At 46.5% G+C, this 27,777-nt stretch overlaps 3 protein-coding genes across 7 annotated transcripts in view; all 3 read left to right on the top strand.

Moving 5' to 3' along the window:
* The first annotated feature begins 3,236 nt into the window (after positions 1 to 3,236).
* On the top strand, positions 3,237 to 5,606 carry TMEM139 (transmembrane protein 139). Of its 2 annotated transcripts, none has more exons than XM_032304892.1 (3): positions 3,237 to 3,287; positions 4,209 to 4,458; positions 4,689 to 5,606. In XM_032304892.1, the coding sequence occupies exons 2-3, from the start codon at positions 4,226 to 4,228 to the stop codon at positions 5,071 to 5,073; spliced, it is 618 nt and encodes a 205-aa protein (XP_032160783.1). In that variant the 5' UTR covers positions 3,237 to 3,287; positions 4,209 to 4,225; the 3' UTR covers positions 5,074 to 5,606. The 2 variants fall into 2 exon arrangements, with proteins under 2 accessions (XP_032160783.1, XP_032160782.1); XM_032304891.1 differs by lacking the exon at positions 3,237 to 3,287 and adding an exon at positions 3,660 to 3,736.
* Positions 5,607 to 6,489: 883 nt separating this feature from the next.
* On the top strand, positions 6,490 to 22,767 carry CASP2 (caspase 2). 3 transcript variants are annotated; one of them, XM_032304924.1, is made up of 11 exons: positions 6,490 to 6,660; positions 9,701 to 9,851; positions 10,144 to 10,311; positions 10,465 to 10,546; positions 11,138 to 11,232; positions 11,495 to 11,671; positions 16,460 to 16,588; positions 16,739 to 16,829; positions 20,013 to 20,162; positions 20,339 to 20,448; positions 20,579 to 22,767. In XM_032304924.1, the coding sequence occupies exons 1-11, from the start codon at positions 6,587 to 6,589 to the stop codon at positions 20,708 to 20,710; spliced, it is 1,359 nt and encodes a 452-aa protein (XP_032160815.1). In that variant the 5' UTR covers positions 6,490 to 6,586; the 3' UTR covers positions 20,711 to 22,767. The 3 variants fall into 3 exon arrangements, with proteins under 3 accessions (XP_032160815.1, XP_032160816.1, XP_032160817.1); XM_032304925.1 differs by lacking the exons at positions 10,465 to 10,546; positions 11,138 to 11,232; XM_032304926.1 differs by lacking the exons at positions 20,013 to 20,162; positions 20,339 to 20,448; positions 20,579 to 22,767 and adding an exon at positions 16,915 to 16,979.
* Positions 22,768 to 27,216: 4,449 nt separating this feature from the next.
* Positions 27,217 to 27,777, top strand: part of CLCN1 (chloride voltage-gated channel 1) — a 31,715-nt gene continuing 31,154 nt past the window's right edge. For both annotated transcript variants that reach the window (XM_032304910.1, XM_032304911.1), the window contains exon 1: positions 27,217 to 27,498. In XM_032304910.1, coding sequence (XP_032160801.1) covers positions 27,319 to 27,498 — 180 coding nt within the window. In that variant the 5' untranslated portion in view covers positions 27,217 to 27,318. The remainder of the gene's footprint in view (positions 27,499 to 27,777) is intronic.

Below are 27,777 nucleotides of genomic sequence, written 5' to 3'. Positions count from 1 at the left end.
AAGCAGGATGAATGACCAACAGTATCTTCAGCATTTATATTTTGCTAAGGATACTAAGTTGAAGAAAAAAGGAAAGTAAAATGTTTGGGAAAAAGTTTGGCCATACATATTCAACGAAAGCTTTCTTTCTCATTGCTTTCACAAAATCTCAATGATAACATTTCCTGGAATTCAACAGGAGGAAATAATCCAAAAAGGCAAAACATGGAAGAAGAGGTTCATTGTAGTATCATTCTTTAAGTGGCTTTATGGAGGCATAATTCACCCTTACAAAGTATAAAAAAATTCAGTTGATCTTTAAAGTATATTCAGAGTTGTGCCAGCATCACTACTAATTTTTTAAGATTTATTTATTTTAGGGGGGAGGGCAGAGAGAGGAAGAAGGTGAATCCCAAGCAGGCTACATAGAGAGCCCAACGAGAGGCTCCATCCCATGACCCCAAGATCATGACCTGAGCTGAAATCAAAAATGAGATGCTTCACTGATTGAACTGCTCAGGTGCCCTGCATCACTACTAATTTTTAAACATTTTCCTTACCCCCAAAAGAAATCCATTAGCAGTTAATCCCCATTCTTCCCCCTCTCCAGTGCCTGGCAAGCACTAATCTACTTTCCGTCTCTTGAAACATTTGATGACCAAAAAAAAAAAAGAATAAAATAAACTCAATGCAACTAAGTAACATAACATAAAGGTATGTTAAATTATGGGACATCCATTCAATAAGATACTATGTGGCTGTTAAAAATGATCACAACAAAGACTGTATCAAAAGGTGAACTATATGTGATACAATATTTAATTTTAAAAAATACAAAATGGTGAGTATTTTGATTTCAGCCAAAGATCATTTCAACCAGCGTGTGGACAGACTAGAAGAAATGTGTAGAAATTTTAAACAGCCATGTTAGAATAAGGAGATTGTGGATGATATTTTTTCTCTATAACCTTTAAATATTTTGCAAGATTTTATATTTAACAAGTGGAATTTTTAGAGTTGCCTGGGTGGCTCAGTGGGTTAAGTAGTCAACTCTTGATTTCAGCTCAGGTCATGATCTCAAGGTCTTGGGATTAAGCCCCCACCTCCCACCCCCACATCTGGGCTCCATATTCAGCAGGGAGTCTGCTTAAGGATTCTCTCTCCCTTTGCCCCTCCCTCTCTTTCTCTCAAATAAAAAGTAACAGTATAGAAAAATGGAATTTTTAGAAAATCTATTTAAAATTATCATGATAGAGAATATATTGAAGGCACAGTCTAGCCTTCCTGACTTGGAACTGGTTCTTAACTAGCAAGTCTCTCTAGTGTAGGCTCCTGACAAGCAAGAGCCTTATGCTACAAAGATCTCATTCTCCCAACTGCAAATCCTTTCACACTGTAGACATTCAGCCCCCCCTTTGACTCCCTTGCTTCTCAGTCTACACGCCCCCCCATCTTGCTATCCAGACGCACTTCTTAACAAAGCCCCTTTACTTGTCATACATACCAATGACTCCTGACCAATTTCCTTCTATTAATATATTAACTGTAGATATAAATCCTTCTTTTTTTTAAGATTTTATTTTAAAATAATCTCTACATCCACCATGGGGCTCAAACTCATGGCCCTGAGATCAAGAGTTGCCTGCTGTACCAACTAAACCAGCCAGACTCCCCAGATGCAAATCCTTCTGATCCCAGGCATACTTTCCTTATAGGAGATGAACAGTAAGGAAATTCATGTAAACAAAACAACCACCAGCTCTCCCCCTACTATCCATTCCCACTTCCTGTAGGGATACAGCTCATCTGGACTGCCACAGCCTTCCTCTTACATCTCTTCCCTATCCTCTTTCTGGCCAAAGAATCATCATTGACATCCCACCACTACACACACCCGCACCATTCCAGGCACCCTCATCCTTCTTTCCCTCCCTCCCTTCCTCTCTCCCTTCCTCTCCCCCTCGGTATGTCTCGGTTTCTCTCTCACACACACACTCACACACTCCACACATCCTCTGAAGCATCAGCCCTGGCTGTGGCCCCACAACTGTCCTTGGGATTAGATTTGTGCCCCATTATCTCCTACTCCCCTTGGTTTGTCCAATGGTAATTGTAGGTCTGAGAGATTAGAGGGACATGGGGGTGGGGGGGTGGGAAGAGTCCATCATGTATTCCTAGAATTCCACCCAGCCTTGTGTCCTTCTCTGACTCTCAAGAATAAAGTATGCCCATCCTCTACACCTTCCAGTACCTGCATCACCTAGACTTATTACCATGATTCCCCTTAAAAGAGTGGTCATAGGGTTGCCCAAGTGGCTCAGTTGGTTGAGTGTCTTGCCTTTGGTCCCAGAGTTCTGGGGGGATCAAGTCCCATGTGGGGCTCCCTGCTCAGTGGGAAGCCTGCTTTTCCCTCTGCCCCTGCCCCCTGCTCATGCTCGCGCTCTCTCTCTCTCTCTCTCTCAAATAAATAAATAAAACTTTTTTTTTTTTTTTTTTTTAAGAGTGGGTACTGGATCTCCAGGGGGTGGTGAGGTCAGGCAAGATGGCAGCCTTCGAATAGAGCATTCTACTGTTCAGTGAGCACCTACCAAGTCAGTTGCAGGGATTTAGCATTTATTGAAACAATTACACACTTTGAAAAGCTCACAGTGGAAGAAAGGTACATAAACAGAAAGTTACTATATAAACAGCTAAAGGTTTGAACAGGGGTAGGAAGGAATGCTGTGGATACACTGTGGAGACAGCCTCCACAGTAGGTATCACTACGGGCGTGGCTTTTGAAGAATCAAAAGTTAACTGGGCCAAGAAGCAAACACAAAAACGTCTAACAGGTCTGCAGAAAACAAGTTCAACGAAATGGTACTTTGGCAGCTAAAGCACGACAAGCCATTCCATGCCCACAGCAAATCATGCAAAGCACTATGTGATCTAGAGATTAAATAAACCGTGGCCTCTGCTCTAGGCATAAAACAGATTAACTAAATACAAGACAAACTACTCACAATGCAGTAAGCATTGAGAAGAGGAAACTGAATACAACTCTGGTCCTGAGTACAAAGATCATTGGGGTGAGGGCGGGGACGCAGGAGCACTCTCATTAAAAAGAGGGTGGACGGTGTTTAAAAAAAAAAAAGAAAGAAAAGAAAACAAGGTTCGGAAATAAACAAGTCAATTGTGAACAGAAAGGGGAGGAGGAAGCCTGCGCGTGAACTGAGGGATTGGAACAGAAAAGTGGGTGGAGCCACTGGGCTCCACCCCCGCCCTCCCGCTCCCCTACAACCTACTTTCTGCAGAGTCGGTCTGGACAGGTGAGGGAGGAATTCCTAACACTGGTGAGAAGGGTTGGAAGGCCATGGGATTGGGGTTAGGGTTAAAGCAGGGGATCTGGCCCCTACCTAGAGTCTGTGGCTTCTTGCTATGCAGAGTTCAGGGAATTCCTAATGGGTTGGTTTTGGGGTACAGCTGCCTAGGCGTTGCTGCTGTGTTGCAGAGGGAAAAGGCTTCTCCCCACCAGCTTCCTACCCCTTGCGGTAACTACAGGCAGGAAACTTGAAATCTGAGCTTCCTAAGTTAAGGTCCATAGAGGATGGGATAACCTGGCAGATATGGAGAGATCAGGGGTTATCTGTGTCCATTGCCGTAGGCCTTTGTGTAAGAATCTCATAGTTGTGTCCCTTTGTTGTATCCGTGTGTACTTTCTCCCCCTCAACCAGAGCATGGGCTGAGTGGAAGAAATGGGAAGATGGGGTCAGACAGGGTAAGTGCTATTTCTCCCCAGATTCCCTCTCCAACAGTGTCTAACTGGGAAGATGGGGGTGGGTAGGGTGGAGGTCCAATGCAGAGCAATTACAGAGAAAAGGCAGGGCCTGCCTCATCACCTGGATTCCAATGCTGTTGAGCACTGAGGCCCCAGGCAAGGCCCCGGGTCTTGGGTGGTGTAGAAAGATAGAGCTGGAAGGGACAATGCAGAGAAGGAAGAAGTTAGAAAGGCCATGAAGGCTGCTGGGGTTATTTCCTGGCTACTCCACACATGCTGATATCCTGGGACAGCAGTGTGATCCCAGAATTACAAAACTGAAGGGAACTTTGAAGATCATATATTTGGGCCATTTGATTTGAGATTGAAGAACCTAAAACCTAAAGGTGTCTAATGTGGTTACTTTGGAATCTGATGCGGCAGACTCCTGTCAACTGCCAACTGCTGGTTTAGACATACTGTCTTTTTGCAGGAGCCTGGGGAGGGGCGATGGTGCCAAGCCAGTTGTGGGGGAGACTGGAGAAGCCGCTTCTCTTCCTGTGCTGTGCCTCCTTCCTCCTGGGGCTCACTTTGCTGGGCATACAGCCAGACATCACCCCCGTTGCTTATTTCTTTCTCGCCTTGGGTGGCTTCTTTTTGTTTGTCTGCCTCGTGGCCTGTTCTCTGGAATGGGGATTCCGATCAATGCAGACGGAGAACCCAGGGGCCTCGGGCAATGCACGGTGAGTTAAGGGGTGGGTGGAATTCTAGGAATACAGGATGGACTCTTCCCACCCCCCCCACCCCCGCGTCCCTCTAATCTCTCAGACCTACAGCTCTGCTTTCCTGTTAATTTTATCTATGAGGGAGTGGGTGGGGTCAGGGGTGGGTGGGTCTTTTGCCAATAGAAGATAGTAAAGGGGAAAAGGACTCCTTTCAGGAGGTCACCAGTGACTTGTTTCTTCTCCCTCAGCGACAATGAAGCCTTTGAGGTGCCAACCTACGAAGAAGCTGTGGTGCTGGAATCACAATGCCGCCCCCAGCAGCTGGATCAACCACCCCCCTACAGCAGTGTTGTAATCCCTCCAGGACTTGAGGAAGGACAGCCCGGCCATCCAGACAGCCCCGACAGAGCCAGACTAGGAAGGCGAGTGGGCTCAGAGGGGTCTGTGACTGGAAGAGTTCCAGTCAGCCTCCGACTTAGGGGACCCCGGGTCATGTCCACTGCTCCTGATCTGCAGAGTTTGGGGGTGCACCCCACGCTGGAGCCTCTTACTCCACCCCCCGCCTATGATGTCATCTTTGATCAACCAGATGATGATGATGTTTTCTTTGAAAACAACTGGACACCCCCCTAAAAGACTTTCCCACGATATATTATCATCTCTGCACCAGACCCATTCATGCATTTGAACCAACATTTTCCAGTTCCTGCTTTGTGTCAGGAACTGTGCTTCTGCGTGGGGAAATGAACACAGAGCGGAGTCAGGCTACCATAAGCCTTTTCCAGCGGGCATGTGTGTGGCACAATTTGAGTATTCAGGTAATGTTCAGTGACCTACCCCGTATCCGGTATTTCCAGAGTTAAATGGAGGGTGAGAGGAGTGATCCAGAGAATCTGGAGAAGAAAAGAAACATCTGAGTGACAATTTTGTTGTTTCTTTTCTGGGTGCTTCTCTCTACCAGCTCAGTTATGCTTTCCAGCCATGAGATGTCAATACCCTTATTGGAAAAATGAGGGTTCCAAGGGACAGTGAAGTTTAAGAACTTGCACAGGGCACACTGCTAGTGAACAGCATAAAAATTATTTAAACTCGACTCTTCTGATCCCAAATCCTTTTGTATTTTCAAATACAAGGTCACCCACAAATCTCTCAGTCTTTACCTTGGACAATTGCTGGACAGGGGTGGGAGACGTCCTGGGGACAGAATGGTGGAATAGTTGTGTCTACAGGCAGTGCGGGCCGAGTGACCAAGCGTGCCCAGCCTCCTGGATAAGCAAAGCTGAGACAGCTTCTGCCCAGGGGCCGGAGAGCACTCTCTAGTGCTTGCTAACGGGAAGCAATGGAGTAAATTGCCCCAGGCGGAGGGGCTTCCGACTCTGAGATGAGTGGATGAGGCTGAGAAGGGAGAAAACAGGAGCTTGGCCAGGGGTGGCGGAGGATCTAAGGTTCCCTCCGGAATCACCTGTGAAGCTGGAGCCACCCGCACGGTGTCTAACCGTTAAGCCTCACCCCTGCGTTCTGGCCACAGGGTTTTAGCCCAGCCCCCGGTCCGGCTTCCTCGGATCCCACCAGAACACCAGATTCTCTGGAATCGGGCTGTGGCTGCGATGTAGGTTTTAGCCCCTGGGAGCTGCCTCAGGGGTGCGCTCCCCACTTCGTCACTCGTCCACTGTGCGGCATCTAACAACGCCTTCTAGGGCTCTCCATCTCCTCCTTACCCTGGCCCTAACAGTTCAACTTCAATAAAATCAAAAGTCAGACCAAACCCAACTCGGTAACGTGCTTCCAGTAGGCGGGTGAAGCAAGGTGGGAGGCGCCGGAGAGCCAGCCGTGATTTCCGCGGGAACCAACGACCAATCGCATTTCCGCGTGGGACGGAGCGTCCCCGCGTTACCCCCGCCCCTTCCCTTTCCGCCAAGTGCGCTCTCTCATCCCATTGGACGGCACGTCCAGCGCGAGAGCTCCGTGCCTGCGCGCGCACCGGCGACGGGAGGGGCGGGGCAGGCCTCGCGTAGGGGTGGAGCTAGGAGAAGCAAGGCGCAGGCGCAGTGTGCGCTGCCGGACGGGGGAGGGATGCACAGGGCGTCAGGGCTTTCGGCTTGTTTGGATTGTGGGCGGTTCGCGCACAGCCCGGGAAAAGCGGTAAATGGCGGCGCCGAGCACGGGCTCTCGGCCTGCCCTCCAGCGAAAGGCGCTTATGGCCGCTGACAGAGGGCGCCGGTGAGTGAGGGAGGGTCGCAGAGGTCCTTCATGGGGCCAGGGAGGGGAGTGCGGATCATGGCCCCGGCGTCCCCAGCCCTTGGCATCCCTGGAAGCGGCCGTGTCCGCCCTTGCTGCCAAGGGTGGGAGGCCGGGTTGAGCCCCCGAGGGGCGCGCGAGCGGCGACCTCCCGTCGGCCTTGTCCCTCGTGAGCCGACCGCCCCAGCCTGCTTTGTCCAACCCACGGGGGCTCTGAACAGGAGGAGCTCTCCAGTTCTGCCACATCTCGGCTTCTCTTACAGATTCTCCATCCTTTCTTTCCCCTTATTCTTTTATGACAAACTTTACTCTGTCCCCTTAAAAACGGACGAGACCTGCAAACCTCGGGATTCTGCCCGATGTGCATTTGACTTGGATTGAGTATAGCATGACACGTATTGCTTTGGGTGTAACGATCAGGTTTTCAATGCGGTCGACACGGGCTTGGGGGTTTGAGTTCTTTGAAAGGACAAGGTGGTTCCGAGACTCCGAAGTGTGTCTCCGCCTCGGCCCCAGTTGGTTTGATTTCATGGCAGGCATCACCCTGGATAACATTTTAATGACTCGCGGTCCAGACCCAGAGGACCAGTTCAGGACTTTTGGAGCCAGAACCTGCAGAAAGACAGAATCAAGACTTAAGAATTCCTTTTGTGTCCTTTTCTCCTCTCCTTCCTCCCCTTCCAGTTGTGCCCTGAAGTTCTGGGTGATCATGGTTACTTTGGGAAAAGTCCATATTTGAGACTTTCACCCTAAAGTGGAGTGCAGGGAGGAGCAGGTGTGTGGAGAATGGATAATGACTTCAGATTAAACTTAATGAGTTTCTGACAAATTTTAAGTCCAGAACTTGAAGGAGTCAAGAACTGGGAGTCAGTCGGTGAATCCTGTGTATGGATGAGAGTGAACAGGGACAGGCTCTTTGAGGGGGGTTCCTAATGGAATGTCAGCATTTAAGGGGCAGTTAAAGATCTCATGAAGGATCAGGAACATAGGAGGCAGAGAGAGAAACTGGAGAGAATAGTATCCAAGAAACCAAGGGCGGAGAAAGTTTTAAGGAGAAAACACTCCTGGTAAATTAAGAGAAGAAACGTGAGTAGACCTGCCTCACCGAGGATCCATATCCTGAGGAAGTAACCAGCATCCAGTTGTTGGCCTAATAACATTGTTACCAGAGTTTCATATATCCTGTCATTGTTACTGCTTTGGTGTTTTTTAAGGTGATTCTTAATTTTTTTTTTTTTTAAATTTCTCTAGATGTATCGTAGCAGGTTTCTACCGAAGGTTTGGGGTCACAGGAGTATTTCTATAGAATAGAAACCTGAAGTTAAAATAGAATTTCAGACATCATTGTCCCAAATCCCAGATTTAACCCTAGTTAGCTGCTTCCAGCCTTGGGAATGTTTTATAACTTCTCTGACTCAGGATCCCACATGCCACCTTGTTGGATCTCTCTTAGCAGTTTCAGGACTCCGTCTTTTCCCTCCTCAATAAATCTCTAACCTGGAGTCAAGCCAAGTACATCCTATAAATGCATGGTAGCTAAGTAATTTCTAAGATGCCCGTTTCCCCCCACACATACATATTTTAACATCTTTGAAAGCCATATGCATTTTTAAGTAGTTTTTAACTTACGAACTGTAGATGTTATCTCATCCCTTTCTCACTGCCTTCAGGCCCTTACTGTTGTCATGTTTTCAGAAACTAACTAGGCAGGCTGGGGAGCTGTGCATTTATATAAACTAGGCACAGAGATGATAGTGTGTTGGAAATGGAATTTTTTAAATTCATAAACAGAAGCTGATTATATTTTTAAAGCAATAAGAAAACCAAAGAATCCTTGAAATAAAGACACCCCTAATAAATTACCAAAACAATTTAACCTTTATGCTTTAACTCTTTCAGGTGATCTCAGGTTATGTTCATTGTGTCTGTCATGGATGTTTATCTCCTGTGACTTTCTGTCATACTTGCTACTTACTCAGTTCTTAATTACAGGATTCTGACCATTTCTCGTGTCATTTTGTCACAGGAACTAAGTCTAAAGACCACAGGTATAATTGGTACAAGTGGGCTGGAGAGTAATGTGTATGTATCAGCCTGTCTCATTTATTTCCTATTAAAGCCAGCCATTGGCTTGAGCTTTTGCCATTGTATCAGATTATTTTATTCCTTACCCAGGATCATCTTAACTCATATTATTTTTAGCAGCCTAGATAAATAATATGACAGGTTTTCTGAGATAATCTCTCTTTTTTTTTTTTTCAGTCTTTCATACAATTTTATTTTCTCTTTTCACCATTATAGTATGATACCCAAATTTTGTCTTAACCGGAGGGTCTGTAAACACAGGCTTAACCAGCCCTCTTACAGGCAGGGCAAATGCTGCTTCTTGAAATGGTCCCACCGTGGAACCTCTGGTCATCCAGCCCAGGTCGCACCCTTGCCTGGCTTTATCTTCGCTATAATGTGTGGCCACTTCATTGAAAGTTATTCCAGACTTTAACTTTGCCACGGCCTGCTTGATTTTCTCATGTTCCTCACACAGAATGTGTCTGACCTTTGCTATATGGCCACCACCTTTGGGACCCTGAGCCTTCTTGTCCGAACTGTCGCTCCCAGAGGCGGCTGCTCCCCCTTAACTCTTTTCCCCCCTTTCTCGGAACCACTTTTCTTCAACGGCCTGGAATAATCTCTTAGTTAAAATTGGTCTGTCCGACAGAGGAGTAGTCCTTCTTTTGTGTGTATTTTTGTCAAGGTAGATATTTCCCTCCCCTAGACAGACTGTTCACCTCAGAAGATGGTCTCAGTGGAAACATACTCCATAAAAAATTATACATTATTTCTTCATGATTAGTGTGTTACTGCTTAATACTACTTTGATTTTAACCAGATTCAATAAAATATGCCTAATATTGGTTATCATAAGTTCCCTTCTTTTTGTTCTTCCTACCCACTCCTTTTCCATTCTACTCTTCTGTGTCAGATCTTCTACTTGATGGCCTTTCCCTCTGCCTTTTATCCGCAGGATATTGGGAGTGTGTGGCATGCATCCTGACCATCAGGAAGCACTGAAAAAGAACCGAGTGGTGCTAGCCAAACAGCTGTTGCTGAGTGAACTGTTAGAACACCTCCTGGAGAGGGACATCATCACCTTGGAAATGAGGGAGCACATTCAGGTATTGGGAAGCAAAAGAGAAACGCCAAATCAGTAAACTGGTCGTAGTAGGGGGAGCAGAACACTGTGAAGTGTGGCAAGGATATAGAACCTTATTAAGGAAATGAAAACGCCCTTCTACCCTAACGCCTTTTCAGAAAAGATACATAATTTAAAAATAATAGGAAAGACTGCCCCCATACATATATTTCTTCTGTAAAAGGGTTCTTGAGATTACTAGGAAGGTCATCTGAAGAAATAGAATTACAGCTGAATAAGTAAATATGATTTTATGTTGTATTCTTTGATCTTAGGCCAAAGTGGGCAGTTTCAGCCAAAATGTGGAACTTCTCAACTTGCTGCCCAAGAGGGGTCCTCATGCTTTTGATGCCTTCTGTGTGGCCCTGAGGGAGACCAAGCAGGGTCACCTGGAGGATCTCTTGCTGACAACCCTCTCTGGTCTTCAGCACGCACGCCCGCCGGTATGGAGCCCTAGACATGTGGTGGTGTGTTGAGAAGGGTTAGTTTGGTGGGAAAGGAATTTTTGAGACAGGGTGGGGTAGGCTAGGTTATGGTTTTGTTCAAACTGCACCATCTCCCTAAGTCCTGGCATGGTGGGTCCTCATTTCTTACAGTTGAGCTGTGACTACGACTTGAGTCTCCCCTTCCCGATGTGTGAGTCCTGTCCCCCTCACAAGCAGCTCCGCCTGTCTCCAGGTGAGAATCAATGAGATGACACATCCCACAGATTGACTTTTTTCTGGACTGATATCTGACTTTGCCCTAGCATGATACCTGTTTTCATTCATACTGGGAACAGTCTTCTTTGCAAATTTGTTAGGGACTAGCAGCAGAGTTTAGTTGGGGGATTGGCTGGGCCTTGCCTCCGCTCTGTCACAGATGATTTTTTTCTTCTGGCATTTGGTCCTTAGAGCAACTGGTCCAAGTAGGAAACTCCAGCCCATGACCGGCCTGGCTCCTTGAAGCTGCTCCTTTAGGATGAGCTGTCACATTATGGGCCATTAGCCTGCTGACTGAGTATCCTAGTGATTAGAACAAGGCTTTTATCAGATATCCCATGCAGTCATTCAGTGGGTTAAGCACCTACTGTGATTGGGCTCAATGCAGAGGATCCAGTGGTGAGCAAAAGCAGACGGGGTCTCTGGCCTCATGGAGCTTCTAACGTAGGGGAATGAGCAAGACCAGTAATTTGTCAAACCCCAGTTCAGCAGGGAGCCTTAGGTTAGAATGAAGTCCCGGGATTGACACACAGATGGTACACCAGTTTTTCGGCTCTCTGTGCCACAGATACTGTGGAGCACTCCCTAGACCACGGAGATGGTCCTCCCTGCCTTCAGGTGAAGCCTTGCACTCCCGAGTTTTATCAAACACACTACCAGCTGGTGAGTCCTACAGAATGCAAGAAGAAAAGTTGGGAAATGAGACACCCTTCCTGGGCACCTGAACTTAGTTTACACATATACCCCTTCCTGCTTTGTTAGTCAGAAAGTCCATACTGATTGGTTATCTTCTCTGAGCATTTCTCTATATTGACTTGGTGGGGTTAACAAGAATATGATGGCTTTGTTTACTTGAAATGTCTCATTTAGTTGGGGAAATGGTTTCTATCCATAAGAAGCTCTAATTGGCTCCCCTTTCCCCCAGGCCTATAGGTTACAGTCTCGGCCTCGTGGACTGGCACTGGTGCTGAGCAATGTGCACTTCACTGGAGAGAAAGACCTGGAATTTCGCTCTGGAGGGGATGTGGACCACAGCACTTTGGTCACCCTCTTCAAGCTCTTAGGCTACAAAGTCCATGTCCTACTTGACCAGACTGCGCAGGTACATGTAATGTGTACGGTAGAGAGCTGAGCAACACTGGGGCCAGACACATCCTCTGCCCCTCTGCCTGCTGGATAGGTCTTACTTGGTTACTTTCTTCTCCCTCCCTTTTTACTCGTTCTCTCCTGTCCTACCTGGCAACCTAGTTTAAAAAAAAAAAGAATTAGGGCCAGCGAGCTGCTTCAGTGTTAGCTTCTCAGAGTCACTGTGCTCTCCCTGGGTAATACTGGTCCCAGATTGGGTTGTTACTCTCATATACCAGAGACTCAATTCCTAGTCACTCGGCATGTGAGGAGACCCTGAGATTCACCCAACTAGTCAGGAAAGATATTTATAAGCCGGGACAATACAGGACATTTACTCCTTGGTTTGACATTGTCGCTTACAAGGCCAGTTATTGATCAGTTATTATTACTTCAGCAGATGACATTCTTGCAAATGAAAGTTTGCTAGAACTGTCCATGGCGGTTTAATGAATGAATATGGGGAAATTCCTTACTCTTACCAGTTGTGTGACCGCAAGACAGATCTTAGGGGAGATTACTTCTAAACTGGATTCCTGCAAATCACAAGCATTTTCATTATTCCCTGTTAGCCCTTAATTACTGATCTATACTGCTGATTTAGTTACCTTTAGGTATTTCTGTTCTGAAAATGATAGTAGCCTTATTAGTAAATAGATACTAATTACTCATCTTTTTTCCATTTCTATCCTTTCCTCTTTTTTAAAGTTTTAATTTTAATTCCAGTTAGTTAACATACAGTGTTAAAACAGTTTCATGTATATAGTACAGTAATTCAGCGCTTCCGTACATTACTCCCAAATCCCCATCACCTGTCTCACCCATCCATCCCCACCCCTAATTCTTTATTTTGATTCCAGAATAATAGCACTTTCCTAAACTTGCCTTTGGGAGTGTCAGTGGTAAAATCAAAGTTTCTAGGACATTCACTTTGATTTGTTGAGGTAGAGAATCTGTTTTGTCTTCAGCGTTGTCTGTGGTTTTTAATTCTGTATCTTAGCTATCTTTCATGGGAATGATTGTGTAAGAGCATGTGACTCTTGATCTTGGGTTGTGAGTTCAAGCCCCATGTTGGACATAGAGGTTACTTTAAAAATTAATTAATTTTGAGCACTTTATACTGGTGGGGGGACTCTGTTTGCTATACTAAAAATGTTTTTAAATGTGAATCTTAAATTCATAGGACCTCAGTTAGATGAGGGAGTCTTGACATCAGCAAGTAAGGGTAAGTAGTACTTACCCTTATATTCTGAAGGACCAAGCAAGAGTAGACAGTGTATTCTACAGCAGTTAAGAGAATGAAACAATCCGCCTGGGTAGATGTGGTCAGAAGGATAAATGGAGGGTGTGAGACTTGAGCGGGACTTGAAAGAAGCTACTCAAGCACAGAGGAGTGATGAATGGGTCCTAGGCAGGGAGAATGGCCTACGGATAGGAAATGTGTGTGTGATGTTAGGGACCTAATGGGTAAACCAAATGTCTAGGACAAAGGAGTGCCAAGAATAAGATAAGGATCAGAATGCCATGACCTTGAACTTCCATGTTTTAGAAAAACAGTAGGGGCACCTGGGTGGCTCAGTCTTCACGCGTCTGCCTTTGGCTCAGGTCATGATCCCAGGATCCTGGGATCAAGCCCTGCATCGGGCTCCCTGCTCTGTGGGGAGCCTTGCTTCTCACTCTTCCTCTCCCTCTACTTGTGTTCTCTCTCTCGCTGTCTTTCTCTGTCAAGTAAATAAAATATTTTTGAAAAAAAAGAAAGTAAGAGAAAAACATTAGTAATTCTTTTAACAGAAAGGTGACACATTCACAGTGATGATTCAAGGCACCATTGAAAAGAAAGAAGTAGAGACCAGTGGCAGAGAATCCAGTGTGGAGCTGATACAATGCCAATACAAGATGTTGGGAGCCTGGACAAAACAATGGAACAAGAGGGAAATAATATGTATGGAAAATAGCACAATGGCATGATTGTACTATAAGAGCTTGGTAGTTAAATGATTGCATATGGAAGAAGACAGAAAAATTAAGTAAGGAATTGAGGGTTCTCAAGAGATGTCAGTACCAAAAATGTAGTTTGGGCATTACGTGTGTAGAAGAAATACTTTAAGTGATGAGAGTATGAGATCTTTGAGGAGAGTAGAGTAACGAGCAAAAAGCATAGGACTGAATCTTGGGATAGAACCCTCCCTGTGCAGCCTCGTCCTCAGCTTTGGAGATTCAGAAATGTGAGGAGGACATTGCTAAGTCGGTTTCCAACAGTGGCCAGTCAAATGCTGAGATACAGTTACAACCAAGTAGTTACAATGGGTATGATAATTTGGTTCTTTGGGCATCTGCACAGAGTACTTTCTTCATAATACGACTTCTCAGGACTCAACTCTTAAAAAAAAAAGAGAGAGAGAGAGATTCAACTCTTTTATCATCTGATTATTTGATGAGCCAAAGAGAACCAAAAAAATTAAGATCCTTCGCCCCCCATTATACCTTTTGACTTCAGAAATAATTGCATTTAAGTATATAGTCTTAGCTAACCCTCTTCACTTGACAGTGCTGGACAGTGCACTAGTATTCTCACCGCTTGTGTGGGTTTTCAGTTTTTCTCTTTGTCATCAAAGTCTTCTGTCACCATGCCTCCCTTCTGAGGTTACTAGTTCTAGAATTACAGTTTATCCTGTGCTAGGAAATGAGATACATTTTAAAGTGGCAAATTTCCTTTTACCATGTGGTATCGATTTTTAACTTGCATATGGGTTACAGACTGCCTTGAAACTGTAAGGGTACACTAGGGACCATCCCTGGAGAATGCAGCTAGCCATAAAATTTTACATATCATCTCAGAGGGTTTATAGTTTATTCCCTTGTGTCCCCCAACCTCCAGTCAAAAACACAGGCAAGAGTGAAGAACCTTGCTATTTTTAGAAGTGCTATAATTTTATCAGAAATAAATCTAGAGATTCTGTTTTAAGCTCTGCTACTTTTGGAAAACTTCCCCCCAAATAAATAACCCCTGGTTACCAGTTGAGTACTGTTAAATTCGATTACTGAGGATGTGTGTTCTTACTTGGGCTTTGTTGTCCTTTATTTACTGATCTAAGAGTCTCACTGAAGTTCAAAATGCTCATGAGTAGGTGCCAAACATACGTTTTTATTGCCGCCTTCCAGCAAAATTAGCATCAACTACTCTGTGTTAAAATTCCAAATAAATAAATGAAATCTTTACAAATGAGAATTCTATTATGGTCAACTCCAGAACATTCATACTTCTGCAGTCTCTTGAGATTATATATTCCTGAAATAAATGAGTTTGGACATCTTTTTATTATCTTAAGATTTCCAATATTATGATTGGCTTCTCTTGACCCAGAAAATGTACATACTTTTCAATCGAGCCAATTTCTTCTTCATTTCCAGTTTAGTTACAGACTTCCAAGTCTTCTATACAATTGTCTCTGTTACCTGCAAACAGAAGTATTCCACACAGACCTGTAGTTCTCAGACTTCAGCATGTCAAAGTCACCTGGAGGGCGTATTAAAACAGTTTGCTGCGACCCAAAATTTTGCATTTCTTGCAAGTTTCCAGAACTACTGCGATGTATTATAGAGTGTGCTTTTTATTGGGAGCTGTGCCTGGTAATTATTAAGTAAGGTGATGCTCCAACTGTCCTCCCTAGTTTGCTATCATTGTACTCATTATAGTTCACTAAAATTCATAGTAAAATGGACTTGTTTTCTCTCTGCTGGTCTCAAATAGGAGAGACCACTCAGACTTCTTGAGTTGTATTGGGTTATTTACTTTTTGGTGTAACTTTCCGTTGGATGGGCCAGTTGCTTAAGGCAGAGTGATACTCGTGTATGGCAACCTGGTACACCGTAATCAAGAGTCTTAGGTTGGACTAAAGATGGACCAGTAGTAGGTTCTCTGAAAAGATAACATTGCTACTTCGTGTTAGATACGTACGGTATAAGAATGGCGGAATGGCAGAATAATGCAGTATGTGCCAGACATTGTTATAAATCCTTTCTACATAGTATTTCATTTAATCTTTATGAAATTGGAGAACATTTACTCTTAATTATCTTCTTACAAAATGAGTATTAGAGATTTGAGGGGCCAAAAAACTGAACTCGTTTCAGTTTGTGAACCCAGGGCTCAAACCCAAGTCTTTCTGCTCCTGTAGCTCATGTATGTGGCCATGGTCCTGTGCAGAATTCTCCAGATGGTGTGCTCTTCCGTGCATGGAGCATTTTACCCAGACACTGTCACGTCCCGGGGAACATAAAATCTCGGGCGGAAAACCGCGTGGAAGTACTGCCATTCTCTATTATCATGATTCCATTAGCCCTTTGTCAGAACAATTTATTTCCTTGTGGCTGGATAGGTGTTTTACTCATTCATAGCTCACCTGGTGGTCCGCCTTGTGCCATTTGTGTTTATAGAGAGAGCCTTTGCTCTAAGGGATCAGATTGATGATTGGGGAGTGGAGAGAGTTAACTAGCACTTAATTAGCTTTATAAGTGTCTTGGTTTAGTCCAAGAACTCTTGACATATCTCAGTGAGTCTGGATTTTGTGAGATAATATTCAGAATTCTGTATCTGAAGTCATGCATCTTTCTGATGAGTCCACAGCCTTTTTTAGCCTTTCCTAGGGTGTCTGACTTTTCTTTTCATTGACCACAGTAATAAACAGCTTAGGGTTAGAATCCAAAGAAGGATTCTGTTGGTGCTGACTGCAGTGAACAACACTAAAATGTGTTTTTCCTCCAGGAAATGCAAGAGAAACTTCAGAACTTTGCCCTGTTACCTGCCCACCGTGTCACCGACTCCTGCATTGTGGCGCTTCTCTCTCACGGTGTGGAGGGAGGCATCTACGGTGTGGATGGCAAACTGCTTCAGGTGTGTGTCATCCTGTGGCGACAGCTGTTCATGCTCGATGCCTTCCCCTCCTGCCCACCTGCCTCTCATAACGGTTGCCTTAGTACCTGGAGGACTCAGAAAGGCCTGCAGTCTACTTAACCTCTCTTCTCTTTTCTGTCTTTCTGGCAGCTTCAAGAGGTTTTTCGGCTCTTTGACAACGCCAGCTGCCCAAACCTACAGAACAAACCGAAAATGTTCTTCGTTCAGGCTTGCCGTGGAGGTGAGTGCCCTGGCAGGTCAGCGCCTGGGTGGTGGCTCCTGGGCAGCCTCCCACCAGCTCTCACTCTCCTGTTTGCTCCTCTCAGGTGCTATTGGATCCCTTGGGCACCTCCTTCTGTTCACTGCTGCCACCGCCTCTCTTGCTCTGTAAGTGTCTCCCGATGCATGGGGTGTGCTGGGCCTTGGGCAGCCCATGGCTCTCAGGTTGGTCAGCTCTCTGTGCACCACCATCTGCTCTCCTCAGGACTCTTTATCCGTGCCTTTGCCTTCTTCCCGGAGAACTCTCACTTCTTCTGTGCTGTTAACTCTGCTGTGCTCGGTTTTGTTCCCCACTGCAGTTGAGGAGCTTCTGTCTGTCTCTGCGTTCTCTCTCTCCCTTCGTACCCGTCCTCTGTTCCTCGGCCTCTTCCGCGCTCCGTCGTGGCCGCTTCTCTGCTTCATCCCTGTAGCGCGCAGCCCGGGAGTACAGAAGCCCCAGGCCGGGCTGTGGCTCTCACTCAGCCTTGAGCTGCTTTCCATCCCTCTTCTTTCTCGCGTGCAGTCTCCTAACCTCGAAGAGCCGGGGCACCGAGGCTATGCGCCGAAGACATGCCGGCATACTTCTTCTCCTAGCGGGAAACCGTAATAATTAAAAGCTCTGACCATTTTTAGCTATATCAAGTTAGAGAAGTTCCTTGATGGGCCTCCACCTTAATTTTCTCCATATAAACTGTAGGTAGTAATCAGACCTACTTCATAATGTTGCTGAGATAACTGAATGGAATAATATGTATGAAGGGCTTATTTTGCACCTGGCTCATAGTCAATCCGTAGAAGAGGCCAGCTGTGACTGTTACGGCATGGTCCGTGCCCTCAAGGGGCTCATAGTTTGGTTTAAAGAGCACTTTGTCCTAACATTCAAATAATTCTTATCTCTCGTGTAGTCAACAAATATAAATGGTTAACATTATCTTTCTGATATCACCAAAGAATATAATTTATTATGGTCGTACAACATGACTAAGTTACTATCAGAAAAGCAGAAGAAAATGTGTGGTCTCTCAAACTGCTACTATCTAAAAAAAAGGAAAAAAGAGAAAGAAAATGTGTCTCTTGAAAGAGCCTTCCAGTTACGAAAAAGATAATGCAAGTATACATGAAGTAGCTTGAGAATGATTCGGAGGCCTCAAGCAAGGGGATAATTAGTTACATACATGCCATGCATATGAAGGAATAAGCAGTAAGGAATAGATTGTTTTAAGCCGGCTTAGTTTGAAGACATTTCGTAAGTATTTTAATGTGGTAAGGCTTAATTTGGACCCAGAAGGATAAAATCTGCATAGGTGTGGAGCAGTCAATAGGGCCTTTCAGAGGAGACAGGGATACAAGATGACAAGCACACCAAGACTGAAAGGACAGCCGCCCTCCCCCAAAATCTTGTCCTGGGCCAGAAGTCTGCCTGGATCTAATTTAAAGAAGGCGCATTGGTAGGTGTGTAGTAAGATAAGGCTGGCTGCAGGCAGGCCATCCAGCTGATGATAAACCTTTAATCAAACTGAGATTTGGGGCTTCAGCAGATAATAGTGAGGAGCTGTTGGTAGCTCAAGAAATAATGTGAGGGATTCTTTTCCAGGACGATTACCATGCTGGAGAGCTATAGTGAGGAAAGAGTTTGTGAGGGCAGGAACTTACTGTTTATTCACTGGCTGGATACACAGACCCAGGGCACTGTCTGATACATGGTAGCACTTAATAAATATTGAACAAAGGGATGAAAATTAATCTTCTCAAAAATTGTAGCAGTCACACAGAAAATAGATGGGATTTGTGTTACTGGGAGAAGCAATAACATTTATTGATTAATGGATCTGAACCTCAAAGCCAAGAAAGAAAGTTTCCTTTTCCTTGAGGGACACATTTAGATTGGCCTATTGCCTTCAGGAGGTATTACTGGCAAAATAAAATGAATTAAAGACATTTATGATCATTTTCTCTTACTATATTCAGAGATATATATACAGTGTCAGATCTGGATAGGGAGAATTGCTCTTTCCTGGGGTAATCTGAATCTTCTCTCTAAAATGAAATCCTTCAAGAGCTGACCTTGGAAGATTTGAACTCCCCTGTCTACTGTCGTACTTATTAGTTACTAGAACTGATGTCTCTAAAATTACTCTCCTTTCTGCAGCTGCCTGGCTCATGAACTAGAGTGTGAGGTCTGTAAGGGCAAGAATCTTTACATCCTGGGCCTTAATGCAAAATAGTGCCTGACACATGGCAGTTGCTCAATAACTTTTTCTGGGATCAGCAAATTTTGGTCAATTCCCCGTAATTCTTCAAGCTTCACTTGCCTTTTGGGCTCTCAAGTGTTGCCTGGCGTAGGAATACTGTAAAAGGCTTCGCTTTCTTATTTTTGGTGTGTTGAGCTGTGTGTCTTCCCTGTCTCTTTTTCCTCCTGACTGTATCCCACCTACCTCCTGAATAAAACAGCAACCTCCAAAAAAGAGTATGTCTGGGCATAGGTAAGGCCTGGGTCAGGAGGTTGGACATGTAGTCCAGGTATGTTAAAAATTGCTAAAATTTAGTAAGTGTTCTTTTTCAATCATATAGAAGAAAATAATCAAATTATCCCAATTTTTAAGTTTTTCCTTTTACAAATTTCTCTTAAATCTTGGATGCCTGCCACAATTTGACTTATGAAATTAATAAGGAGTAAGTAACCTAAAAATACCAAAAGATTTAGAAAGTGATCACGTTCTGGGTTTTTAAAATTTTTTTTATTGATACATAGATTTGAGGTGATTTTCATACATCATGCATGTAGTAATCATATTATCCATTTATTAACTTGGTTTTCCTGTTTATATATAAAACTGTTTTGTCAGCATTTAATTATGTATTGTCATAAAAAGCACTGTGACTTTCAGGTGTATTGCTAATTGAACAAATATAGACATAGGATTTTTAGTTCTGATCACAAGGAGTGTTTGATTGGCAATTTCCGTCTTGCGCAGAGTGGATGAAGCTGGGCAGGAATGGGAGTAATGATGATTTTTTTTTTAATTCATCAGCCGGAGATTGGAGGCAGCAGCTGGAAATGGCTCTTCCCAGTCAAGGTGACAGGGAACTCTGGCTTGCCTGTGGCAGGCTCAGGAGCCACGGGAGGAAGTAACGTCTTTGTCCATTCTGTGTGCCTTTGCTACAGATGAAACAGACCGTGGGGTGGACCAGCGAGACGGAAAGAACCACACGGGATCCTCTGAGTGCGAGGAGAGTGACGCCAGCAAAGAGGAGACGCTGAAGGCCCGGCTGCCCACGCGCTCAGACATGATCTGTGGCTATGCCTGCCTCCGAGGTATTCCGAGCGCCCAGAGGGAAGTCCCGTGCTGCGCTCCCAGACACGGGCACATTTGCCCCCAGGCTCTCTGAGTGGGGAGGGTCCAGGATGCCAGGGAAGTCCAGTTCGGGACATCCAGCCGTGTAAGCTGTCCTGGGACCTTCACGCTGTGGGTGGCACCATCCTTGTTGCAGGGACTGCCGCCATGCGCAACACCAAACGGGGTTCCTGGTATATCGAGGCCCTCACCCAGGTGTTCTCCGAGCGGGCTTGTGACATGCATGTGGCCGACATGCTCGTGAAGGTCAGTCATCTCCGTCCGGCTCTGTCTGCTCAGGTTCTGCCCTCCTGCCTCGCCCTGTCTGTCATCTCTCTAGCCTGCCCCTGGTGCCGAGAGGCTCAGACGGGGCGACGGTGGGTTTGTGTCTCCGCAGGTGAACGCGCTCATCAAGGAGCGTGAGGGCTACGCCCCTGGCACGGAGTTCCACCGCTGCAAGGAGATGTCCGAGTACTGTAGCACCCTGTGCCGCCCCCTCTACCTGTTCCCGGGCCACCCTCCCACGTGACGCCGTGCCCACCGCCCTGCTGCGTGGAGGCCTGATGGGACCTGTCCTCTTCTGGTGCGCGGTGTCTCTTCCCCCTCAGGGACTGGGAATCTGCGGGGCTCGTGGAGCACGCCCGCCCTCTCCGCCTGCGTGCGCGGGGCCACAGGCCAGCCCCTCCTGTGGCAGCTCCCGCCCTGTAGAGCGGACTCTGGCCGGACGGGCAGCTGCAGTCGAGGAGCCTGGCGGATGATACTAAGAGCACAGTGTCTTTATGGGGAGAGGACACGTGGGTTTCCCCATGGTTCGTGTTCACTTCCTGCCCCAGGTCTTTGGTAGACAGCACTTTGGTGATTGCTTTTATTACATTAGCTAAGACGTTTTGGAGACCATCCCCTGTCTTTTATCTTTCATATTTCCACCGCATTTATCCCAGACTGAGAGTTTGGAAAGCGTTCTGATTCCAAGTAGACATTTTTCATTTTGCCTCAAAAGGGCAGATAGGACTGGCGGCACATTGCTTCCGCGTGTGTGGTCGGGACCGCAAGGCCAGCCAGTGGAAGGCCGGGGTTCTCCCCTCCACAGTTGGCTCCTTTGGGCTCAAGGAATCCTACTGAGGATCCCTGGTACCTGGAACTCCTTTATCTTTGCTCAGGGAAGTTCCAGAGTTTTCTTAATCAGAGATTCTCTTTCTGAGCTTGGTTACTGAGATAAACCTCAGCAGCGAGTGTTAGCAGAGGCAGAGGCAGATAAGGGTGGTGTGCTTCCTCATACTCGAACCTGTCACCTTATCTTTTGCTTCCTCTGAAATGTCCTTTTTTTTAAAAAGCATCCTAGTTGTTATCTCCCTACTTCCTGTTTCTCCCTTTTCACCTTTTTCTCATCCTGTTTACTGCTGCCGCCAAATCTAACATACTGCTCTAAGTGGATCATTTGGCTGCTCACAGATAGAATGTTCCTGCTTTCTGTTTCAGTATTAAATCCCCTTTGATTTTATATGGCCCGTTTTCCCTTCTCCCAGGCCTCCATGTTAGGCTGTTGGCTGTACGTGCTGTGTCCCCTAGAAACCTTCTTTATCTGTGCCACGTGTCCTGCTTTCCCTGTTCTTCAGGGACTTCTCTTGTCCCTCCAATCAGATCTCTACATGACAGATTTTGGTTTGGGGTTTTTAAATATAAATATGATCATCTCACTCCCCTGCTAAGATTTCTGTCATACCTGAAGCAATGTCCAAACTCCTAACCTCGGCCTGTATGGCTCCTGCCTTCCCCTTGAACCTCCTTCAAGGCTGGTTTCCTTCGAAGTGACTGTCCGGCGCCATCCTCAGTTTCTCAAACATTCTGAGGTCCTTCCCGCCCTGGACCATCACACACTTTCCTGGGGTCTGCTGAGCTCCGTTCCTCACAAGTGTTGGCTTACATGCCACCTTCTTGTGGAGGCCTTCTTGGGTCATTCTGTCTAAATAATCTTCCATGTTTCTTTATTACTGCATCCTGTTGAATTCCTTCATTGCACTTAGCGCAATTTATAATTACGTTTTTGCTTGCTTCACTTGGTCATTTCTGTTGCCCCTACTAGGCTGTAAGCTCCCTGAGGATAGAAACCTTGTCTCTGTTTCTTTTGTTCACCAGTATATACCCAGCACCTGGCACGTGGTAGGTCTTCAATAAATGCTTTTGGGTAAAGGAAGAAAGCAACCCTGACTAGAACCCTACTTCTGGACAAAATTTCCCTTGAACAATACACACAGTTTAGTATTTACACTCTAGGTTTTTCCAGGTGTTTTGTTTTATCCACTGATAGTCCTAGCTCGTGAAGACAGCTGTCATGTGTCAGACGCCATCTTCCGCATCTCCCATGATCGCTGGCACAGTGCTCAGCCTGTAGTAGTTCAGGTGCTCAGTAAATACTTGTTGTGTGAGCCGGGGGCGGGGGGGGGGGGGGGTTGGACACTTCTGCTGAGTCCTGCTCTTGGATCAGTATCATATGGAAGTATTTAGGTGATAGAACCTTTCCATTTCCCACTGCCAGGATTTTATATTGCCTCCAGGTGCCAAATAAATGCTCATATTTATTGCTGATGTGTGCCTGACATCTCTTTTTCCACAGATAATCTTCTGAAGTTCATATATTCTCATTTCTTGGCCCTTTACAGCACTCCTCACCACCTCCCAAGGCAAACCGAGCTGAACACCCTTCCTTTGCTGCCACGATCTTTGTGACATATACAGGTGGGGGCCCATCTCAGCTGTCGTGGCCATAGGCAACTGCCCAGAATATAGCTGATACTGGGATTTCTCAGGGTCAGAGGAGACCTGAGAGTTATTAGCAAGCAGTGTTGGTTCTGGATTATGTAGATTATGGGATAGAGGCTGGAGAAAGAGATTGGGCTGGAATTACAAAATGGTGAGGATTATAGGATCTCTGTGGCCCCAAGTTGGATTTAAGGTTTTCCAGAAGAGTGGACATGGACTGTGAGAGAACTCAGGGCAGCAGGAAAGAGATCTAAGCAGTGGGCTCTGTAGGTTGGTAAATTCTTGGGTTGTGGTGTGTTCAAAGTATGTGCATGGAGAGACGAGTATGTAAGTGCATGTGAGCCATGGAAGGAGATGGAAAATTCTTTGGGAACATGTTGGAAGTAAGCATCAGTGGGACCTGGGGGAGAGCGGTTGGGATGTAGGAGGAGGAGGAGGATCGGACAGGGATGAAGTTGAGCCGAGGCAGATGAGCAAGTGGAGGGCGGGGAACTGGCTGGGAACCCGGCAGGCGGGAGAAGCCGCTCACACTGCTCGGCTGCACCGCGGGGGGAAAGCAGGGGCCATCCTCAGGAGAGGAGGGGCTGCAGAGTGTCGAAGAGGTCAAGAAATTACTGGAGCCATAGGAGTGAGCGGAGTGCCCATTTCCAGCATAAGCAAACTTTCTGGAAGTGTACGTTTGTGGGAATTACAGAGCCAGGCGCCGGTTTCTGACTCGGATCGCGTGTCCTTCCCACCCCGCCCTTGAAGGAGAGCATCAGGTCGAATTTCATAGCTCTCTTCCCTTCCCCCCTGCTACCGCTGCCAAGGATTCTCTGCTAAAATTATCCCCCTCCCTGAGCTGGGGGCTGCCCTTCTCGGCTGCTCTCCTCCGTCCTGCTTCCTGTAAGGGGGAAGAGGACGCGCGGGTCAGGAGAGCGGAGCCTCGATTTGAGGGGCGAGCAGGGCAGGCATCTGGTCTGGTCAGAGGAGGAGCACAGCAGTGATGGCCACGGCTAGGGACCACTTTCACCTCCACAGTCTGCCTTTTCCCAGTCGTTGTTTTGTTTTGTCTTGTTTTGTTTTTTCCAGAAGGAAATGAGGCTCAAAGACTTCAAATACACAAAAAAAGGAAGAAATGTAGCTTTAAGGCCACGAACTCTAGACTTAAATAGGTTTTGAAAGCTGGCCCAAACCTCTTGAGATACTGGAGACCTTGGCTAAGATACCTAAGCTCATGGAGCCTCAGTTTCCCTTAGCTAAGAAGGAGGAAAATTACTTCTCTCTCAGAAGGTCCCTGTGAGGATTGAAAACATGAGGCAAGCTCACAACGTGGTGTTAGCAGGGGTTAGCGCACTACAAACACTTGAGGCTCTGCCACAGTGAGTTTCAGTTCTGTGACGCCTTCATACTCCGCGCTTACTCTCGGGGCAGACCCTGGTGAGTTTTCTTTTATTACCGGAACCCCCCAAGTTACTGCCTTTCTGTAGAAACTGAGGTCAGGATGTGAAAATGTGACCTTGAGTGTATGCTTCTTGCTAACAGTATTGTGTTTGGGGCTTCCTAGCATGAGATTTTTTTTCCCCCCCCCCTCACTTTTTGGGGAAGAAAGATTTTCTCCCACTGAACTGGGAGAATGAGCCTGAGACCAAAGACTATTACATCTTTGTGCCAGCTAGGTAGAGAGTAGGCAAAAAGTGTATCATGTTTGAAAAACCAGAAGGGGGAGAGAGAGAACTGTCCAGGGCTATCAGGAAGGCCTTCTGTAGGCCTTGGAAGGGACCAAGGATTTGTCAAGATCTGTGGGGCAGGGTCCAATGGGGAGCAGAGGAGAAATGACTACCAGTGAGTACATCTAGAGAGAAAGTGTGGGGTGAGGGGGTCACTGTTGCCTAGGTGACACTAGGAAGGAGGTGGTCCAGGTGCCAGATTGGATGTGCAGAGGGAAAGTGACAGCCAGAAGCCCTTAAAAGAGTAATGGTGTGTTGTCCAGTGGGCTGGGGGACCAGATTTGAAGAGGTCTGGAAACAAGGGTGTAACCCAGAAAGTTCATGCTTAAATCGATGGAATGCCAAGGGGCTGGCTCGATCACACCCACCTATACTCCCAACACACATTTTCCCCTCCACACGTGTTCCGTATGGTTATTTTTTACAACCTTCCTTCCATTAGCAATTCCAGAAGCCTCTAGGTTTTATTTGGTATCATGGACCTCAAGAAAATCAAAATATCAGAAGAATACTTACCTTACACAATATACATACCTAATAGAATACATGCATGCTTACAAGTTTGTTTCCAGATTTCGGAGCTTTTCACAGAACTCCCCAGAAACCCATCTTCCAAATAAGACCCTAAGCACCGGTCCCTGGGAGTTGTTGGGTGGAGGGAAGTCATAGTTTACATTTTATTCTCTTGTTCTCAAAGGATGGTAGCCCATGAGATTTTTAACTCTTTGTGATGTCAAACTCAAGATAGTTACAAGTCCTTACTCTCTAGCGTTAGCCGCTGTACGTTTCCTCGACCCTCCCAATTTCAGGAGCTGGTCTTTAGCATTACAGCTGGCATTTCTACTTGGTTTGGTGGAGTGAGGATTTTCCTGGTCCCACCGGCCTTCAAATCTTGGAATCTGTAACCAGGTCCTGATTTTCTAAGGAGTAGTAAAGAAATAGTAATTGTGTTCTCGGGGATATTGATGTCCTTGTAAAAACTGGCTCCCTTCAGGAGAGCCATGCCCCACAAGCAGGTGACAGTCTTTTCCGTTTCTGAAACCCCCCAAAGAATCCACCTTCACCTTGGCACTGTACTGTCCTTATTAAGAAATATTCCTTTCATTTTATACCTCACACTTAGATGTTCCTTCTGCCCAGAGAGAAGGGGAAATTCACAGCCTTCAAGTCCCTCAAATTGTCATGTGTTTTTAATCATTGCTGGTGGATTATAGGCCTTCAAGCTCTAGGATTTATGTTAGAAAACATGCTTCTATTTAAAAAAAAAAAATTTTATTTACGTAAGTAATCTCTATACTCAACACGGGGCCCGACTTACACCCCCAAGATCAGGAGTCCTATCCTCCCATCAGGTGAGCCAGCCTCGTGCCCCAGACAACCTGCTTTTAACAGCATCTGTCTCACCTGCTTTGGGCAGATTCAGTTAGCTGAGATCGAGATTTAACTAGACCAGATGATTGGTGTCCCTATTCTGCTGTCCCTGAACTTGGAATATTCTGGGGCAGATCCTACTTGGTGACAGATTCTAAACTATACATTGGCTCGTGTTTGTAACTTCTTCTAAGGTGAAGAGTTCACAGGGGAAGGAATGTCCTAGGAAAATCAGTTTTTAAAAAAAGTGACAGCAGATAAAGTAGTTTGGCCTTGGCCAAAATCTGTTTATTGATCGGAAAAGGGAAGAAGAGCAGAGTACTTCCCCGTCATCTTTTATGTTTGTGGGACTCATGATGAGATAAACTTACTCCCTGCCCCCCCCCCAGTCCGGCCTCCTGCACGCCTCTGGCCTACTTCCCCTTCTCCCCTGTTATCTAACCTGCCCTGATAGACCTAGGCAGGTGCTCCACAGTCTAAGTAGAAGCTCAGTCCCTCCGTGAAGAGTCCAGACTTCTGGTGTGATTGACATATCTGTCTGGGAAGTGGGAGAAAGGCCAGAATCCATGGCTGTTACCCCTGCTTCCCACACCCAGTGGGTAATAAGGGTGGGGTCAAGGGGATGACACCAAAGCAGTATTAGCAGCATCTGGCAGATAGAAATAACACAGCTGGAGGAGAAAACTGAAAATCGGATGGCTTGGGAGAGCTGGTCCAACAGATGAGGACTCAGTCTTGGGAAGATACTGAGCTGGGAGCAGCCCCACAGGAAAAGATGGCAGAAAGGCACCAGTTACTCTCTCCGGTGAGTTACCCTCCCGTGTTCCCAGACGTTAGAGTCACTCCAGCGGCCATCCCTCACCTCTCCACGCGTGGAAGAGGGTGCAGGTCTGCCACTCCCTGGGAGCACACAGGTTGGAGAGCTGCTGAGCTGCGGTCTGTCCTGGTCTGAGCAATATTTAGAGAGGGCCCAGTGCCTTGGGGCTGGAAGCCTCCTTGTGGCTACAGAGGGGGACAGTGCTGCTGGCCCTGCTGAGGGAATTCCCTGTGGGGCTGTCCCTCAGGTTCTCCTCCCAGCCCCTCCCCCATACTGCTCTCACACCTGCTTCGACCCCAAGCAGATCAGATGTGGCAGTGGGGGGGGGGGGGGGTCATGTGACAGAGAGATGCCTATAAATAGCTGGGGGTGGGCATGCTGCCCCAGACGCCTTGGGGACAGGCAAGAGGACAGGCTTAAGGAGCTGTACCGGGGGGAGGACGGGGGCAAGCAGGCCAAGGCCCGGCCCAGGGAGGGAGCATGGAGCCAGCTGGGTCCCTGCGGCGTGGGGGCGAACAGAGCTGGTGGGGTAGTGCTCCCCAGTACCAGTATATGCCCTTCGAACACTGCACCAGCTACGGACTGCCCTCCGAGAACGGGGCCCTTCAGCACAGGCTCCGGAGGGATGCAGGCCCCCGTGCCAACACCCGCCCCACACAGGTAAAGTCCTGCGGGCGAAGGGTGGTGGAATCCAGGAGATAGTTGTGTGATGGATTGGGGGAAATTAGGAATTAGGTGAAAAGAGGCAAAAGGGTTCATCTTTTAACTTAAAAAAGTACATGGTAATGTGTTCGAAATACGAAAATCCTTCAAAGGGCCAAGCTCAGCCAAGCATGCACTTAGAGACCCATGCAGTTTTATATAACCCTGACTAACGGAACACCCGAATCCTGGGGCACCGGCACAGCGACGCATGCTGGACTAGCTCGTGCTTACATA

This window comes from Mustela erminea, chromosome 11 (assembly GCF_009829155.1).
Source record: "Mustela erminea isolate mMusErm1 chromosome 11, mMusErm1.Pri, whole genome shotgun sequence".
NCBI classification, from domain to species: domain Eukaryota; kingdom Metazoa; phylum Chordata; class Mammalia; order Carnivora; family Mustelidae; genus Mustela; species Mustela erminea.
This window is presented reverse-complemented; position numbering and strand designations above follow the sequence as displayed.